At 36.2% G+C, this 3,532-nt stretch overlaps 1 protein-coding gene across 1 annotated transcript; it reads right to left on the bottom strand.

Annotated features, from left to right (window-relative positions):
* Positions 1 to 936: 936 nt before the first annotated feature.
* Positions 937 to 2,016, bottom strand: LOC126355639 (uncharacterized). The gene has a single exon (XM_050006003.1). The coding sequence runs from the start codon at positions 2,014 to 2,016 to the stop codon at positions 937 to 939; it is 1,080 nt and encodes a 359-aa protein (XP_049861960.1).
* Between the last annotated feature and the right edge of the window lie 1,516 nt (positions 2,017 to 3,532).

The raw sequence follows: 3,532 nt of genomic DNA, 5'->3' as shown, positions 1-3,532 counted from the left end.
TTATCTTCCCAAGGTCGAATACAATTGGGTTCATCACTTGGGTACCTGTTACTCTTATTAATATTACTACTATGCACATTCGTGTCACCATATCGAGGTTTACCTCTAGCACAGTATGTATCTCTTCTATATTTATTATAATCATTGTTTTTATTGCAACCATAGGACGAAGATTGTCCACACTCCTGTGATTCAGGTTTGACCGGGTTTTCGGTATTATTATTATTATTATTATTATCATACGTTAAATTATTATTATAATTATTCATATTACTAGGAGTGTGAGTCGACATTTGATTACTACTCATTTGTTTTGCATCTTCCATAATCATATCTATAGAGTCAATCACTGACAAGAATTGTTCTACATCGTGGTCAGGAACATTTATTAACTTTTCACGTATATTTATGGGCAATCTTCCCTTCAAAATTCTGATCACTTCCTTGTGAGAAATTGGATCACTCCAATAACGTTTCTTATTTATGTACTTTTCAAAATATTTCCTTAAAGTACTCCTACTGTTAAAATACTCAGGTTGGTAAACCTCTTTTCTTAATTTCTCTTGTTTACTCGACAACCAGTATTTAGCCAAAAAAAAGTTGTTCAAACTCAGCGCAAGTATGGAAACTTTCACTTACTTCGGCGGCCAATAATGCTGCTTCTCTGGTAATTTTGGATACTATAAATTGAAGTCAGTCGTGTTCTGGCCAGCTATGTGGAAATATTCTTTTGAAATTATTGATAAAGATTTTCGGATGAAGGTTGTTCTTTTCAGTGGAGAACGTTGGGAATTGTCTACTTTTAAAAGTGCTGTTCTCCACCTTTAAAGAAGACAAATATCCTCACTGACCAAAAGAATAATCATCTTTACCAACCGAATCATCAACTTCCTAATGCAAATTTTCACCATAATTGTACTTCGTATTATCACATGTTCAGTTGTTTTTCGACCTATTCTCCGAACGTTCGTCCTCTGTCAACAAATTTTGTGATGACTTTCGTTCTAACTCCGCCAATTTATGATTGGTTTCCTTTTGCCATTTAGGTAACTCATCAACTATTTTGTCTTTTATTTTCTGAATTTCGCTAGTGAAGAGCTTAATTAATTCATCATTTCTACTTAGGTGCTCATTGATATTTTCATTTGGCTGGGATCCAATAGTAGTCTTAACCTTGTCTATAATTTCATTTCCTTTTATTTCTATCCATTCAGATAGATCTTCATCAAGTCTTTTAGTTTGATCTACTAAATACTTGTCAATCCCCTTACGAGCATCGGACTCAAACTCGACTATTTGTTTCGAAAGCTCTATTATCTGTGTGCTAACATTGAAACAGCTGCTTTCACACTTAACCATCTTATTGGACAGGCCATCATAACTCTTCGAAACTACCTCATATTTCTTTTCTAGGTCATAAAGTTTTCCCATTAAATTATTATATTGCCTTTCTAAGGTGTTAGAAAAATCTACATCTAGCTCTCCAAATTTCGCATTTAATTGAGTCTCCCAGTCCGCCTTTAATTCTTTCTTAGTATTTTCCAGTTTATGATCAAAGGTGTTCAGTTTACTTTCCAAAGAATCCATTTTAACTTCTAATGAACCAAATTTGGCCTCAAATATTTCATTTAACTTTTGATTGTCCTCTTTTAATTGATTATTACCTTTTTCTAGTGAACCAAGCCTTCCATTCATTACACCCATTTGAGTATTTATTGATACCAGCATATCAAACATTTTTTGATTAATATTTCCATTTTGAGGATCAACCTTCTGATCTACTTCCAAAACCTCAAGATCTTTATGTTCTCCCACACTGCTTACCTTATTTGTCATTGTATTTGAATCTCCTAACGGCTCTAAATCAATAACTGTATTATTATCTGTACATGTCTCCTGTCCCACATTGAGCTCATGGGATGCATCATCCATATCCTCTTCACTTTCCTCTCTCTCTTTACTCATTACTCCACTCAACTGCACAATATCATGTATTCTTTTCGTTCGTTTTGACATGGTTATTCACTACCAAGACATACACTTATTTTCACTATGTATTTATAAATATTTATCTACAAAAATCACAAGTCTCAACTTCCTTTTTTTTGTAATTATACATTTATTTTAATCATACCTGGTAGTATCGCTCACTTTTAGCGATTATTGTAGAATACCTCTTTCATTGGACAGACTCACTGGCAGCTACAATATTTTCCAACTCTAGGGTTCGTGAATCCAGATGATACTTGACTCGATGCAGCAATCCTCCTCGATCGAGCCACACGTTGTGGTGCCACTTCCACCGTTTCTTTATTCGTCGCCGGCGTTGTCGTTGTTACCGTGAGGCACCGTTATACCAAGAGGAAAGGCGCGTCGATCTTAGAGCATGAGATATGATGTCCTTAAGCCATTGACAACACACAAATGTCACGGTAGCACCTGATTCCAGAATAGCTTCAGTAGCTAGGATCTACGAACTGTCTCTTCTTGACCAGGTCCCCAAAACTTAACTCTAAACGAGATTCCTCCAAAACAAATTGTCATAACGATCATCAATAAAGGCTTCGTACAACGAGAAGAAATGTTACAGTTTATGGAATAATAACAGATACGACCAAACTGTCTTGTCTCTTCTGTTTTATTTAACATAACTTCGTTAACAGTTTCATTTTGCATTCACCACTCATTCACCGAAACCCTTTGATTAACAGTTTTGGTTGCTTGACACCAACAGTCAATGATAATGATACAGCTTTTCTCCTTTTCATAAACTGAAGCCCACTCTCCGCAATATTATAATAATAATAATAAAAAAGAAAAAAGACGATCTTGATACCGCGTCCCTCGTGAGATGCGAATAGACTTATCCCGGAATTGACCACCCTGTGGGTGTACTCAGTTTAAAGTTCTGTTACAGCTATCTTGACTCGTAATGTTACACGGTCCCCCAGACTGTGATGTCTTGAAGAGGGTTCCAGACAGAACAGGATTATTTTTTTGTGTACTGTGGCAGGAGAGGGTATTTGTTTCGACGAATACACTCACTCTCAGATTCACTCAACAAGTCAGTACATACATTCTACAATATTTAAGTTGAGTTAATGGGCCTAGACAAAATGCCCTTAACTAAATTCCACATTTGTTTATAGGTTGTCTTAGAAAAACTTTGCACTAATCACTTCATATTTTTTTTCTTGGATGAAGCCCTCAATTCTCCAACCGACAACCAAATTTATCCAATAGACTATTTGAGTCACACATCCGAGGGACAGCAGATCCAATACCAAGCCAAGGACGTGGTCCTTTGCTGGGTATCTGGATGTGTTGGACTACAGGAAAAGGATGTAACTGACAAAGCAGCGAAAGAAGCATGTAGAGGAAAATGTTGCATGTCAATGTGCTGTTCCCTTGCACATCATCACGTCACTGTCTGACAGATAATTCATGTCGGTGGGAAACTATACAGTTAAATGTGTGAAGTTGGGGGTTTTATAGTTGGTAGTTGGATTTCAATGCATTTTTAGCAACTCCT

The sequence above is a fragment of the Schistocerca gregaria genome, chromosome 3 (genome assembly GCF_023897955.1).
Source record: "Schistocerca gregaria isolate iqSchGreg1 chromosome 3, iqSchGreg1.2, whole genome shotgun sequence".
Lineage (NCBI taxonomy): Eukaryota > Metazoa > Arthropoda > Insecta > Orthoptera > Acrididae > Schistocerca > Schistocerca gregaria.
This window is presented reverse-complemented; position numbering and strand designations above follow the sequence as displayed.

What these genes read in the sequence shown, in the direction of transcription:
- LOC126355639 (XM_050006003.1), bottom strand. Translation starts at nt 2,016, where the DNA reads ATGTCAAAACGAACGAAAAGAATACATGATATTGTGCAGTTGAGTGGA.